General features: G+C 44.3%; 1 protein-coding gene across 6 annotated transcripts in view; it reads left to right on the forward strand.

Annotated features, from left to right (window-relative positions):
* The window catches only part of PRR5L (proline rich 5 like), an 83052-nt gene that overhangs the window by 37400 nt on the left and 32072 nt on the right, over positions 1 to 13580 (forward strand). For 4 of the 6 annotated variants that reach the window (XR_011739321.1, XM_065839192.2, XM_071809097.1 and 1 more), the window contains 2 exons: positions 1867 to 2007; positions 3492 to 3618. Coding sequence is in view for 5 of the 6 variants with exons in the window: in XM_065839192.2 (XP_065695264.1) it covers positions 1867 to 2007; positions 3492 to 3618 (268 nt within the window). In the remaining variant the exon portion in view is untranslated. Of the gene's footprint in view, positions 1 to 1866; positions 2008 to 3491; positions 3619 to 4962; positions 6002 to 13580 lie in introns of those variants that run through there. The other 2 variants (XM_071809095.1, XM_065839194.2) reach the window with 2 other exon arrangements.

The raw sequence follows: 13580 nt of genomic DNA on the forward strand, positions 1-13580 counted from the left end.
AGGACCTGGGGCTGTTTAGCCTGGAGAAAAGGAGGCTGAGGGGAGACTTTATTGCTGTCTACAACTACCTGAAAGGAGGTTGTAGCATGGAGGGTGTTGGTCTCTTCTACCAAGTAGCAAGTGACAGGACAAGAGGAAATGGCCTCAAGTTGTGCCAGGGGATGTTTAGGTTGGATGTTTAGGAAAAAATTATTCATGGAAAGGGTTGTCAGGCATTGGAGGGGGCTGCCCAGGGAAGTGGTAAAGATACCATCCCTGTAGGTGTTTAAAAAGCATTTAGGTGAGGTTCTTAGGGACACGGTTTAGTGCTAGAGTTAGGTTATGGTTGGACTCGATGATCCTGAGAGTCTCTTCCAAATGAAATGATTCTGTGATTACTTATTTGTGTTCTTCTGTGATCCCAGCAACTGCCCATTCAGCATGGAAGTAAGTCAACCAAATGTGTGAGTGTGTATTACTAGAAGCAACTTCCTGTCTCAGCTAAGTTTAGATATGAGGCTCATAGCAGTTGCAGAAATATGACCTTTAAGCAACCAAGTTGGTTAAATTACGGTACAGAGGGAAACTTTGTAAACAAGTCACTGGCTTTTGCATAATTGCAGCTGTTGCTGTAACTACTTCTTGTGGAAAAAGAATAGCAAGTCTTGTTTTGCTTGGCATATCAAGGTGTTTGGATTTCGAAGTGGGGTATGAAGTTAATGACACAATACTGCGTTATATAAATGAAAAGTGTGTACCTACTGAAATAGAGTTCAGAGATACAAACTGGTCTTTTCTAAACCTCCACGTTTCTAAACATGCAATGATGCTTTAACATAGAAAAGTACTTTTATTACGGCCAAACTGCCCTCCAGACTGTCGCCTTTAATTTGTATTTACATATTGATGATGCTGTTAATTATGACATTAAATCCATTATAAATTAATGATTAACTGCTGTGAATTCCTTCCAGGTAAATATTTGCCATGTTTAGTGTGTTATGGAGACCATAAAATGGTTCCCAAACAGATTGTGGGGCAGAGATTAATATGCTGGGAAACACAAGGGAAACTCTTCAGGCTGGAAAGTGCTGGGCAGGGCTGAAAGGAAAATTTCTGCTGCTAAGCTGCAGTGGAGCAAGAGAAAGCTGTGCAGGTGTTAAGCACAGCAGAGGGAAAGAATGCCAAATGGAATCCAAATATGCTGAGAAATACTACATTTTCAGCTGTTAAGCCTGCTCACTTTTGTTGTTGATATAAAAAAGTAACTGGGATGACACAGAGTGCCTTGTGGTGGGAATAAAAGCTGTTGCTTTTAAAAATGAAATTTGTTACAAGCAGTCTCACTAGCTTTGCTCTAGCCTAAGTTCTGAAATCTATAATGGACTGAATTGTCTGTCATATCAACAAGGACTGAAGTGCAGATGTTGAGCAAAAAGAGTCAACACAGGCCAGAAGTAGGCTTAGTTAAGGAATACTCTGTACCAACCTCTTTCCCTACAAAACCTTCTCTAGTTTCTCATCTCTGAGTGGCAAAAGCATGAGCTGCATCTGTCCTGGGCTTTGGATGTTTGTAGCCAAATCGAATGTCAGTTGGGTTTCATGAGGATGTAGTCTTTTGCAGAAATACAGGCCCATTTTTGTCTTTGCTCCAAATCTAGTGGTGCCTTAGGTGAGATGTTACTCATTTCAGAATTTTGTGGGACAGAGACTGAGAGGGAAGTGATCAAAGAGTACCATGAATCCTCAGCCTGAGCAGCTTGGGGTTGCTTTGCCACAGTAGCAATGGGGAGGATACAACCCTTCTGTCTGTGTGCATACATGTGTTGGTGCGATGCTCACATGTCCCTTTACCAACTCTTGGATTTTGCCTTCTGTGTTTTTTAGGGCCAGGAGTTGACTATCCGTCAGATTGCTCTTCTTGGCTTCAGAGACTTGGTCTTGCTAAAAGTAAAGTTGGAAGAAATTCTTCCTCTGGTCCAGACAAAGCTCCCAGCTTCCATTGTCCAGATGCTGTTAATTCTGCAGGTGGGGAGCCTCTGCTCTTCTTTGACTCCACTTGGGTATCTCATCCTCATTGAACTGATATGAACCCTGAAAAGGAGAATGGGAAGATAGAGAGGGTATGATGAAAGGCAAGTGATGTGTCCTTGTTTGGGAGTGGTAAATGTAGAAATTAGAGCTGAATTTGAGTGCCCTGAGATTTCCTGGGAGCAGGTAAGGAAATCTGTGAAAGAGACGGGTTCTGCTCTTTGATGTTAGTATTTTTCTCAGTACCTCTCCTCCCCAGCTAGGAACATTCTCATGACTCTTTTTTTCACATAAATTTTAATCTCTAGGCTTCTTTGAATGCCTATTTGTACCCTGGTTCTCCTGGTTTCTCAGCCTTGCAATGACAAGGTGAGTCTTCATCACAGTGGATTGTGGAATTTGAACAAGCTGTGGCTGCTGGCTGCCCAACACTGGCCCCTTGGCTGGGATTCTGAGCAGAATCACAGAGCAGTGCTCATGAGAGAAGGAATACCTTTTCTCATGAGGCAAAAATGCTATCTATCTTCCAGAGGCCTCTCTCAAAAGAACCAGACCTTCTGTGAGGACTATCTTCTTTATCCAGACCTCAAGAAAATATTTTCGAAGCATGCCAAATACAGCCAAGTATACCAGCTATTTTATCTTTTATATCACCCAGCCTCAGTGTGCTCCAAAATACTGTATTACAGGTGGCGCTTTGGGTTCCTCTCACTTTTATTTCTTCTCCAACATACCTTATAATGAGCGGTGGGAAACAAAACTTTCTGAAGTACAGCCAAAATTGCAAAGTGGCTAAACTGATATTTCTATATGAGTTCTCGCTGTTCTGATGTTCCCAATGACCCAGACTAAAACAGCAGGAGGTACTAAAGTGCTAGCTCAATTTCCCTGAAGTATTTTAATTAAATAATCTTGAGGGCATTGAGGGTCTCAAAGTGGTGCATTTGAGGAAGAAGAGCTTCTTGAGGCTTAGCAGGAAGTTAAGGCTGTGAACAATTTCTGAAATTACTGTTAAATTGGTTAGTGCTACGTACCATCTTCCCAGCTGTAAGCCAGACTGCAGAGGGGGATTTTCCTGCAGTCCTGCCTAGGAAAAGAACAGTGCTTTGCCCAAGGTATGTTAAGGCATTTCTACAAAGAGATGTTTCCTGGTAGAACTGCCATGGTATAGTTATATTGCTGTAGTTACACTGTGCAAATCTGCAGTGTGAGCGTACCTTGTACCATCCTTTCCTTTGGTCAGAAAAAAGACAGCTACCTGCTCAGTGTCCATAGTGTTACAGCTATGATTTGAAGAAGGAGGTTGACCTGAATGGCACCTGAACCTCCAATTGGCTTTATCAGCTGTGCTTCTCCAAATGGTCTACCAATATAGTTGGGATATTCTGGTGGAGAGAGATTTGACAGACCCCAGGCTTTATTCAAAAACCTTACTCAAAACTATGTAAGTGTAATGTTGACTTTTTATGTTTGAATTTCAGAGTGTCCATGAGCCTGCTGGCCCCAGTGAGGGCTACGTACAGCTGGAAGAACTAGTCAGGCAGGTCGTATCGCCGTACCTGTGTTTGTGTGGGGATCACAGCTTCTCTGGTACCACCTGCTTGCTTGGTAAGACATGCACATCATACGGAAGCTCTTGTTGGGGTACACAGGTTGATTAGTGTGAGGCGATGCACATCTGTGCTAGAAAATAAGACAGTTCATGACTCCAGGAGAGACAGGAAACAAAGGCTAAAATACCCTTTAGAAGGTCCTGATTAATGTTTCTGAATGTAAATTTTTGTGACAGACATTTTATTTTTCCATGACTGAATGAACTATTACGGCCTCATGACTGCATACGAACATGTGTGAAGTCTTCCCTCTCTCTGGATAAAGACTGGATTTTTAAACATCCTGGTCCATGCCTGATGTACTGCTCACACCTCAGTGAGAGTCTGCACCTTCTCGTTCACTGCCTGCTCTGTGTCCCTGCTTGCTAGCCCACTTTGGCTGCCTGGATTCCCATGCTCACTGCTGCACCAGCCAGCTTTCACAAACAGCAAAACTGTCAGATGCTCATTCTGAGGGATTACAAGTTGTTGTGTTTGTGTTTTGGTTTGTTTGTTTGTGGTTTTGTTTGCTTGTGGGGTTTTGGTTTGTTTGTTTTTGTTTCGTTTTGCCTGTTTGTTTTAATGGAATTTTAAATGGTGGATAAATGGGTCTAGGTGAGAGAACTGCCACTTCATTTCAAGAAGGGGAGGCTTACAGTGGAAAACTTCTCCACATATGGTCCAGGAACTCTACTTATACACATGGCCAGCCGGAAGAGATTGGCTAGCTAAGAAATGGACATAGTGATACTGATCTGATAATCAAGAAAATTTAAAGAGAAGTAGCGAAGAAAGCTCCAGCATTCCTCTTTTTTATAAGCTTTAGCCTTTGCTTCTATGCAAATTGTAGCAAGCTGGAGACACACGAGCTGTCTTGTACTACACCTTAGCAGCACAGGGGAAAAGATGGTCTTGCAGTAGAAGGACTTATCAGGACTTAGGTGATCTGTGCCTGTAATCAGCTCATGGCATTGTTTTAGGCACACTGTGGCTCAGGTTTTTGTTCTTGTGGTTGATGAGCAATTAACTATTTTTTTGTGCAAGTGAACTTCATTATATAGTCCAGCATTGATTTACAGACTGGATTGTGAGGCTAAATCTAGACCATGTTCCCTTGTAAATGTTGAGCTTTGACTAATTTGATTGGTTTGCTGTTTATGGAGATCTGCATGCTGCTGGGATAGTTTGAAAGGTAGCTGCCTGACCTGTACTGAAGTAGTCATTCTGGATTTCGGCCAGCTGAGCAAGGCATTAGTGTCATTAAAAAAAATCATCACGCGGACTAGCCTTGTAAAGTTTATGTGCCTTAAAGTAGTATTTATTTTAATCCTAGATGTCATTTCTTTCTGTGTATTTCCAGGGCGGCATTTTGCCCCTGTTCCACCCCGTGCTGAGCAGGAGGAAAGGAGGAAAATGTGCTTGCATTACACAACATTGGCAGCAGTGCAGTACTTTTCCACAAATAACCTTGGTATTTTCAAAGTGCTGCTGTGGAGGTGGTTAATTTTCCTTAAACTTTTTTCTCTTCCTCTCTCTCTTTTTCTGTCACTTTTTTGCTTTCTCAGAACTAATTTCTTCTCTCACTGGACAACCTGTAATGCCGATGAAGCCCAGTAGGTTCCCTGTAGTAGCTTTTTGGTAATGCCCTGTTGGGCTTTGGGTGTGCTTTTGCATTCTCAGCAGATGCTGTGGAGACCCAACTGCGCTCTGGACTGGAGCGTTGAAGATGAACAAGTGTTGAGAAATATGACTGAAGGTGTCTGATTGTGGCTGTTAATACACCTGAGGCTTCAGCCTGCAAGGCTGCTGCATCTTAAACTTTATTTGAAGTGAGAGAGGAGTGCAGCAGGAATAGGTGTGAAAGAGGACAGGACAGCTCACAGAGGGGATTTGTGGAGGGCAGTGTCCTCACCTGCTCTTCTGTTACCACCTTTCCTCCTTTGCCTATCTAAAATAGCCAAAACCTGCATTGTAAAGATGGAATATGCTGAAGGGATCCAGTTGTCTAAGAAAAAATGTTTAAATGGGGAATAGGGAAGAAGATAAAACATTTTCCCTATTCCCTCCGTGTATTAAACCAAACATCACTGGTGATTTGAGTTTGCTTGAAAAAAAACCCTTAAAACCTCCTCCCAGTTTATGTTCCCGGCCATAATGCACCAAAAGAGAGATAAAAATGTATAGTTAAACTATGCATGACAGCTGCCTTAAGAGACTGTGGCTGAGAAAGTAAAGGGGGAAAAGTAAAGCAATAAGTGAATGTTCAGAGTTTAACCTATTTTTACCTGACTCTCATCATAAAGGATTTTAATTTTGTTGCACAAAAATAGTCTATGGGTATTTTTTCCTCAAAAGAGTCAAGTCATCCCTCTCTTGAAGAGAATAAACAGTGAGAAATTCCTTACTGTCCGTCTCTCTCTTTTGTTACCAGGTCAGTTGTATGTAAGCCATTTCTACAGCTAGCCTGCTCTTAAAAACTTCCACTGAGGGCAGCTCCTCAACTCTTCTGTAGTTTTTTGCAGCTCTCACCTTTGGCGTTAGAAAACATTGCTTAATGTCATAAGAATGTCTCTGCTACTGTTGTGGGGAGAAAATATGAGCAGAGACCTATCAGGTCTTAACTGATTTAGTAAATTCAGAAGTCAAAAGCCAGGCCTATTTCCTTACTCAAGCTGAAGGCTGAGTAGCCTCAATAGATGGCAACCAAACTGTCATTCCTCTTCTTGTGTTAGTGACACAGCACCTGTCCTCCTTTGACTGCCCAGACAAGCTTTCCCAGTCCTACATCTTACAGCCAGAACTTCAGGAAAAACATTTGCTGGTGGGGGGTGAATGAGGAATTCTTCTAACTTCTTCCATTGAGTGCCACCAGTCACATGTGCTTCCAACACGTTTCACTGGAGTCCTACCCATTTTGCTGTGATAGCAGGATACGGGACCACTCCTGTGCTGCTGGGAAGTTGGATAATACCTGTGGATACATCAGATAAAGTTTGCACTTTGACCTCTTTAGTTTATTTCACACCACCACCACTTTCCTCCTCCCTCCTGTCTCCCAACTTCTGTGAAATTTTATGGTCATGGATGGGCACAGATCAAGGTCTAGGTTATCAAAGGCAATCAGATACTTAAACAGTTGGGTTTCCAAATCCACCAGTGAAATGCTAGCATTTTTCTAGTTGATGGATAAGGCTGTGATAAGAGGAGACGGAGGACAATTTCATTAATTTTCAAAACTGGCCTTTGCTGTCACTTGGTTAACTCTTTTGCTGTCTTCTACAAGTGTTTTGCACTCAGCTGCATCTGAAGCAGTGTCTGAGCAGCGCCCTGTCATCTCAAAAGGTCATGGTGGCAAGAAGAGTATGGTGAAATGCTGCTGTTTCTGGGATAGGAAGTAACAGCTTGACTATAACAGAAAAGAAGGGAGGAGAGGAGTTAAAGTTTAGTTTCTCCAAACTAAAGTATGCACTGAAGATAACGTGCTATCAATTACTTGCCTACTTAAAAAACATGCCTTGTGAATGCTGACTAAATGTGGGTCTGCTTTTAGCATAAATATATTCATGCTGGTAACTAGCTGCATGGTTTAGGTGAACAGCAACTGTGCTGCAGCAGCACGAGCCTCAGCACAAGCTGCCTGCATGTCTGACCAGATTCCTAGGTGGGTTTGCAACCTGCATTCAATTATGGGCTCTGCTCATTGCAGTGTTTCTGGTTTATGGTAGTTACTTCAGTATAGTAAAACTTAGGAGCCTTACTTTATTTTTTGCATGAGAAGGAGGTCCAGTGCCCCTGTTTCCATTCTGATATAGATTTGAGGGGAAGAGCGTGGCCTTATGAATTACTGTCGGTGTTGCCTTAGATACTAGCAGGTTTTTACAATCTCCCTATCCAGATTCTGATTATATTAAAAAGCTAAATGGTGTCAGACTTAGAAACACTGGCATGTGTGTCAGCTCTTGTTCAGTCTGCTAGTCAGCAAGTGTATACATATGCAATCAAGTACATACATTGTGTATAAGCCTATAGTTGATGTAACTAATGATACTAGTTGACCATGTTATCACAGCACCTGAAGATGTGGCAGAAAAGGATCTCAGGATATCTTTGCCAGTTCAGGTGAAGGTAGGGTCACCAAGGTGGGCAGGAATAATTTTATGTTATTACTTCCTATATTATACTTGCTCTTAGTGGACTTCAATCTCTAAGTCATCAGGCTTGGCTCTGTCAGCAGGACAAAAAGTTTACACATAAAATTGGCACTTTTTTCTCATGGGAATATTTTTATTTATCTATTAAGTGAATATCAGACCATGGCCATGATTTTTCTTTTTCTCATATGTCCTGGCTTTTTAGCATAGAATCATTTTGGTTGAAGACACCCTCAAGATCATCAAGTCCAACCATAACCTAACTCTTGCGCTAAACCATGTCCCTAAGAACCTCATCTATATGCCTTTTAAACACCACCACTTCCCTGGGCAGCCTGTTCCACTGCTTCACAACCCTTTCTGTGAAGAAATTTTTCCTAATATTCAATCTGAACTTCCCCTGGCACAACTTGAGGCCATTTCCTCTTGCCCTATCACTTGCTACTCAGGAGAAGACACCAATACCCTCCATGCTACAACCTCCTTTCAGGTAGTTATAGAGAGTGATAAGGTCTCTCCTCAGCCTCCTTTTCTCCAGGCCAAACAGCCCCAGTTCCCTCAGCCATTACTCATCAGACTTGTGCTCTAGACCCTTAATCAGCTTCATTGCCCTTCTCTATAATCTCTTCAGTACCTCAATGTCTTTCTTGTAGTGAGTGACCCAAAACTGAACACAGTATTTGAGGTGCGGCCTCACCAGAACTGAGTAAAAAGAGACAATCACTCCTCTAGACCTGCTGGCCACACTATTCCTGGTACAAGCCAGGGTGCTGTTGATCGTTTTGGCCACCTGGGCACACTGCTGGCTCATGTTCAGCTGGCTGTTCAATACCCCAAGGTCCTTTTCTGCCAAGCAGCTTTCCAGCCACTCTTCCTCAAGCCTGTAGCATTGCATAGGGCTGTTGTGACCCAAGTGCAGGACCCAGCACTTGGCCTTGTTGAACCTTATACAGCTGGCCTTGGCCCATTGATCCAGCAAATCAGATCCCGCTGTAGAGCCGTCTTGCCATCAAGCAGATAAAGGCTCCTGCCCAACTTGGTACTGTCTGCAAACTTACTAAGGGTGCACTCGATCCCTTCTTCCAGATCATTGGTAAAGATAGTAAACAGAACTGGCCCCAATACTGAGCCCTGGGGAACACCACTCATGACTGGGGGCCAAATAGATTTAACTCCATTCACCACAACTCTTTGGGCCTGGCCCTCCAACCAGTTTTTTATGCAGCGAAGAGTATGCCCGTCAAAGCCATGAGCAATCATTTTTTTTTTTCTCAGGAGGATGCTGTGTGAAACAGTGTCAAAGGCTTTACTGAAGTCTAGGTACACAAAATCCACAGCCTCTCATCCACTAAGCAGGTCATCTTGTTGTAGAAGGAGATCAGGTTGGTTAAGCATGACCTGCCTCTCATAAACCCATGTTGGTTGGGCCTGATTGCTCGATCGTCTTGTGCGTGCCATGTGATGTTAGGATGATCTGCTCCATGACCTTCCCCAGCACCAAGGTCAGACTGAAATGTCTGTTGTTCCCTGGATCCTCCTTCTGGACCTTTTTGTACATGGGTGTCACATTTGCCAATTTCCAGTCAACTGAAACCTCCTCAGTTAGCCAGGACTGCTGATAAGTAATTGAAAGTGGCTTGGTTAGCACCTCTGCCAGTTCCCTCAGCACCATTGGATGGATCCCATCTGGCCCCATACACTTGTGTGTGTTTAAGTGGTATAGCAGGTCGTTAACCATATCCCTTTGGATTATGGAGCCTTCATTTTGCTCCCCATCCCTGTCTTCTGACTCCGGGAGCTGGGTACCTGGAGCACAACGGGTCTTACTATTAGAGACTGAGAGAAAAGAAGGTATATAGTACCTCAGCCTTTCCCTTGTCTTCTGTCACTATGTTTCCCTCTGCATCCACCAGAGGGTGGAGATTTTCCTTAGCCCTTCTTTTGTTTCTGATGTGTTTATAGAAGCAATTTTTGTTCCCTTTTACAGCAGTCGCCAGATTCAGCTCCAGTTGAGCTTTGGCCCTTCTGATTTTCTCCCTGCATAACTTCAGGGCCTCCTGAGTAGCCTCCCTCTTCTTCCGAAGTTTATAAGTTGTCCTTGTATTCCTGAGTTCTAGCCAAAGCTCTCTATTCAGCCAGACTGGTCTTCTTCCCTGCTAGCTTGTCTTTTGGCACCTGGGGACAACCTGCACTTGCACCTCTAAGATCACCTTCTTGAAGAGAGACCAACCTTCCTGGACTCCTGTGTCCTTCAGGACTGCCTCCCAAGGGACACTGCCATCCAGCCTTCTAAACAAGTCAAAGTCTTCCCTTCGGAAGTCCAAAGTCTCAGTTCTGCTGACCACCTGCCTTACTTCTCCAAGAACAGAAAAGTTGATCGTTTTATGATCACTATGCCCAAGGTGACCTCTGACTGTCACATTGTCCACACATCCTTCTCTGTTTGTAAACAACAGATCCAGTGGGGCTCCTTCCCTAGTTGGCTCACTGACTAGCTGTGTTAGGAAGTTGTCTTCCATACACTCCAGGAGTGTCGTAGATTTTTTCCTCTCTGCTGTGTTGTATTTCCAGCAGACATCTGGTTTGTTGAAGTCCACCACAAGAACAAAGGCCACCGATTGTAAGACTTCTCCCAGCTACCCGCAGAATATTTCATCTGCGTCTTCGTCCTGGTTGGGTGGTCTGTAACAGACTCTCACTAGGATATCTGCCTTGTTGGCCTTCCCTCTGACTCTTACCCATAAACACTCAACCCTATCGTCACCATCTTAAGCTCCAAACAATCAGAACGCTCCCTAACATACAGGGCTACCCTACCTCTTCTCCTTCCTTGCCTTTCCCTTCTGAAGAGTTTATAGCCATCTAATGCAGCACTCCAGTTGTGGGAGTCATCCCAACATGTTTCTGTGATGGCAACTACATGGTAGTTTTTCTGCTGCACAGTGGCTTCTGTCTTCTCTTGTTTGTTGCCCATGCTGTATGCATTCATATAGATGCATTTCAGCTGGGCTATTGATCCTGCCACCTTTATGCAGTGAGAAGCCCTAGTTGCTTTGTGAGTATTCTCATGTGCTTCGGTGATTTCTAACACATCTATAACCTTTGTGTCTTCACTACCGCACAGCTCTCCATCCCCTACTTCTGCTGAGACAGCAGACCAAAAGGCCTCACTAGCATGCCATCCCTCGAATTCCTGGCTTGTACCAGGAACAGTGTGGCCAGCAGAACTAGGGAAGTGATAGTCCCCCTGTACTCAGCACTGGTGAAGCCCCACTTTGAATACTGTGTTCAGTTTTGGGCCTCTCACTACAAGAAAGACATTGAGGTACTAGGGAGAGTGCAGAGGAGGGTGATGAAGCTGGTGAGGGGCCTAGAGCACAAGTCTTATGAGGAGTGGCTGAGGGAACTGGGGCTGTTCAGCCTGGAGAAAAGAAGGCTGAGGAGAGACCTTATTGCTCTCTACAACTACTTGAAAGGAGGTTGTAGCATGGAGGGTGTTGGTCTCTCTTCCCAAGTAGCAAGTGATAGGACAAGAGGAACTGGCCTCATGTTGCACCGGGGAAGTTTCAGATTGGATATCAGGAAAAATTTCTTTATGGAAATGGTTGTGAAGCAGTGGAACAGGCTGCCCAGGGAAGTGATTGAGTCACAACGTATAGAGGTGTTAAAAAGATGTGTAGATGAGGTTCGTAGGGACATGGTTTAGTGCTAGATTTAGGTTACAGTTGGATTCGACAGTCTTAAGGGTCTTGTCCAATCAAAATGATTCTAAGATTCTATCATCACAATCAAAACACTTCCTAACATATAGGGCTACCCTGCCTCTTCTCCTTCCTTGCCTATCCTTTCTGAAGAGTTTATAACCATCCAATGCAGTACTCTGGTTGTGGGCATCATCCCAGCATGTTTCTGTGAAGGCAACTACATGGTAGTTTTTCTGCAATAGCTTCTGTCCCCTGTTTGTTGCCCATGCTGCATGTATTGGTATAGATGCACTTCAGCTGGGCTATTGATCCTGTCACCTTTATGCAGTAAAGAGCCCTAATTCCTTTGTGACCACTTTCAGGTACTTCTGTGGTTCCTAACACATCTATAATCCCTGTGTCTTCGCTACCGCACAGCTCTCCATCCCCTACTTCTGCCAGGACAGCAGACCAAAGGGCCTCCCTAGCATGCCATCCCTCAAATGTTGGGTTGCTGCCCTTGGGTTTGTCTCTGCTGTGCCTGGGTTTCTCCTCTTCCTCCTTCAAAGCTAGTTTAAAGCTCTCTCAATGAACCCTGCAAACTCCTGCCTAAGGATCCTTTTCCCTCTTTGAGACAGGTACATCCCATTTGTTGTCAGCAGGCCAGGTGTCATGTAAACCAACCCATGATCAAAAACCCCAAAGTTCTGCTGGTGACACCAGTCCTGCAGCCAGATATTGATCTGGTGGATTTTCCTATATCTTCCCTCATTGTATGGTGCAACCTGGGGGAGAGAGGAGAACACTGCTTGTGCTCCTGATCCCTTAACCAGTCATCCCAAGGCCCTCAAGACCCTCTTGATTTGCTTTGGATTTCCCATTGCAGTCTCATTGCTGCCTACCTGAAAAATTAGTAGATGATAATAATCTGAGGGCCTTACCAGGACAGGAAGTTTTCTCTTCACATCTTGAACCCTGGCGCCAGGAAGGCAGCAGACATCCCTAAAAAGTGGGTCTGGTCTGCATATTGAGCCTTTTGTTCCCTTTAGAAGGGAGTCTCCTATGACCTTGACCTGCCTTTTTTCTTCATAGCAGCTGTTTTGATGGAGCATGCAGATTGACCTGCAGCACCTCCAACTTAGTTGAACCACCTTCCTCAATGTTGTTGTTTGGTTCCACCTGCAGAGCCTCATACCTGTTGTACAAGGGAACCTGGGAAGGTGGGGTAGTCACAGCAGAGACACTCCTCCTTCTGGACCAGGCAGGAACATTCTGCCATCGCCCCCTATCCCTCAAGTCACTACATTCCACCATGCAGAGAAGAAGGTAGGGAGTTCTCTGAACTGTGTGCCCTGTCTATGTCCTGGGCCTTTCTGAGGGAGGATAGGGTGTGACTCCAGCAGTCTATCTCCCTCCTACACTCCCTGATACTCCAACCTGCTCACCTCCTCTCAGAGCTCTGTCACTAAGCAGAGGAGTTCCTCTACCTGGTCACACCTCCCACAGCTGTGCTCACTGCTGCCATCTGGTATTGGTATAAGAGCAGGGCACACCCTGCAGGCTGACACCTGTGTGGAAATCTCCTCCCACTGCATCTTGGTCCAGACAGCTGCATCACTTGTGGTGGGGGCTGACCTTATGGTTTTCTGCTGGGTGGGCTTTTGGAAGGGCTGCAAGCTGTCCTTGTTTAAATGAAGTATGTTTACATTTTGAACGTGTTGTATAGGAACAGAGAAGAACAAAGATTCAGCCCTTGCCTACAAAATCTGCAGCTGTAGAGTCTGGAAAACAGTGATGTTTTGCAGAGTTCAGTTTAATCTCCTTAGACCTTTCTGGTCAGTTAAGACACCTCTTCATACTTAGAAGCCACTTCAGGATAAACATAATATAAATATTAAATGAGGGGGTGGGGGATTGCAATGTACCATTACCTCAAGAGGCTACTGAGCTCTCTTTCTCCTCTCAGCTCAAGAACGGAACAGCTCTTAAAGGTGTCTGACTTCATAATGTAGACAGAAAATGGGTACCTAAGCGTGTTTAAATATCTCAGCCTTGGTTGGTCATGTTGCAAATATATAACTGCCCCCACCACTGACTTTTCTCTGTTTGTATCAATATTTCACTTTTTTTCACAGAAATGAGAA

The sequence above is a fragment of the Patagioenas fasciata genome, chromosome 5 (assembly GCF_037038585.1).
Source record: "Patagioenas fasciata isolate bPatFas1 chromosome 5, bPatFas1.hap1, whole genome shotgun sequence".
Classification (NCBI taxonomy): Eukaryota; Metazoa; Chordata; class Aves; order Columbiformes; family Columbidae; genus Patagioenas; species Patagioenas fasciata.